At 40.8% G+C, this 1,649-nt stretch overlaps 1 protein-coding gene across 1 annotated transcript; it reads left to right on the forward strand.

Moving 5' to 3' along the window:
• Positions 1–396: 396 nt before the first annotated feature.
• On the forward strand, positions 397–1,466 carry LOC129572265 (uncharacterized; the record flags this gene model as incomplete). The annotated part of the gene is made up of 2 exons (XM_055452210.1): positions 397–651; positions 748–1,466. Coding segments are annotated over exons 1-2 (771 nt in total), but the record flags the coding sequence as incomplete, so codon positions are not given.
• Between the last annotated feature and the right edge of the window lie 183 nt (positions 1,467–1,649).

Genomic DNA, 1,649 nt, shown 5'->3' on the forward strand with positions numbered 1-1,649 from the left:
AGAGAGAGAGAGAGAGAGAGAGAGAGAGAGAGAGAGAGAGTTAAAGATAAAAAAAGAGGATATATGAATAGTATACATCTGGGCGAAAGATGCATTCATCCCATATAATCTAGTCGAAAAACCTTCTTATTGTGGGAGAGAGAAATACATGGACAGAGTCATACCTGTAACGACGCTTTCCCACGCTTTCAGATCATTCTCTTACAATGAACAATGGACTGTTTTTTTCCTTTGTTATCATAATCGACCTTTTTGTCTATTGTGAGATCATCGATAAATTATGATCAATAGGACGTAGAATTCGGTGCATTTTGACAATTTCATTCTTTTTTTTCTTATTTCTTGAGAGGGAGAAAGAAAGAGAGGGTGAAAGAGAGAGAGAGAGAGAGAGAGAGAGAGATGTGGGGTAGGCCTAGATTTTCTTTTTAATCTATTGTTTAACGGTGTTCATTTTTCCACTTCACTTCTCACAAGTGCCGGTGGTCATTCAAATAGCTGAATGCCGAAAACAATGATCATTGAATACCTAGCATAACTATTGCCGAAATAAAAGAGCGAAGCTTGTTACCGATAGTCACCAGTTTTCGTGGACTGTCAACATGCGCAACATGGATAACTCAAACAGTTTTTTGAAACCAATTCTAAATGAGTGTAAGTATTTTTTGAAAAAAATTAACGCCATATACATTTTTTTTCTAATATTTCACTTAATTAATGCATTTTCCTAATTAACTTTGGTGCACATAGTGACACAACAGTATAGCAGAATATCGGCCGTTTTGAACGAAATTCAAAGTAGCACGCAGATGATTTTCAACTTTGTTGAGGGTTCACGGCGCTACACGCCATATCAATCACAGCGAGTGAATATTTCACCGCCGCAGTATCCGCAATATCCGATGGCTCCGTATCCATATTTTATACCAACACCGCAAGCGATATTCGCGCAGCGCCGATACGCGATTCACCCCGTTCACCATGAATTAGCGTCAAATCGTGGTTCACCTCGCGCTCCGTCATCGACATCTGCTGAACGTGCCACATCACCATCACCATCACCGTCGCAAGTATCTACGTTCTACGATGAATCCATCGATGAAATAAATGTTGTTGACTCTGAGCCCGAAGAGAACGGCCAACGTATCGACTCGGAAGATTTGCTTAACATCCCTAACTACCAATTAGAAGACTCTGATGAGGAAAATTCCGTTTCATGGGTGCAACGTTCTGAGCCGATTATCTCCGCTGAGCCAGCTGCCGCTGAACCGATCGAAACCGCCCAAACCGTTGATCATATTACAGCCGCTTTAGCATCTGTTGAGGCTGATGATGCTGCAATGCGTATCAACGCTGGTACACATTTATGCATTATTTGCTATGAAGATCCATATCATCGCGTTGAGCCTGAATATAAAGCCCATGCTACAGCGTGTGGGCATATTTTTTGCTTGCAGTGTATTGAGAAAGTAAGAGATGCAAGAGGCTCTTGTCCAACATGTAACACGTCGTTGACAGATCAAAAACTAGTGCCATTGTACCCCGAAATTAAGTACGCGTTTAAATAATAAAAAACTGTTTATGTCTATTTTGCATCGTTAGAAGAAACGGGAAAGTAAGACAGATGGAAAAGATGAAGAGAGAGAGAGAGA

This window comes from Sitodiplosis mosellana, unplaced genomic scaffold, assembly GCF_009176505.1.
Source record: "Sitodiplosis mosellana isolate CC-2019 unplaced genomic scaffold, AAFC_SMos_1.0 Smas_scaffold_4569, whole genome shotgun sequence".
NCBI lineage: Eukaryota > Metazoa > Arthropoda > Insecta > Diptera > Cecidomyiidae > Sitodiplosis > Sitodiplosis mosellana.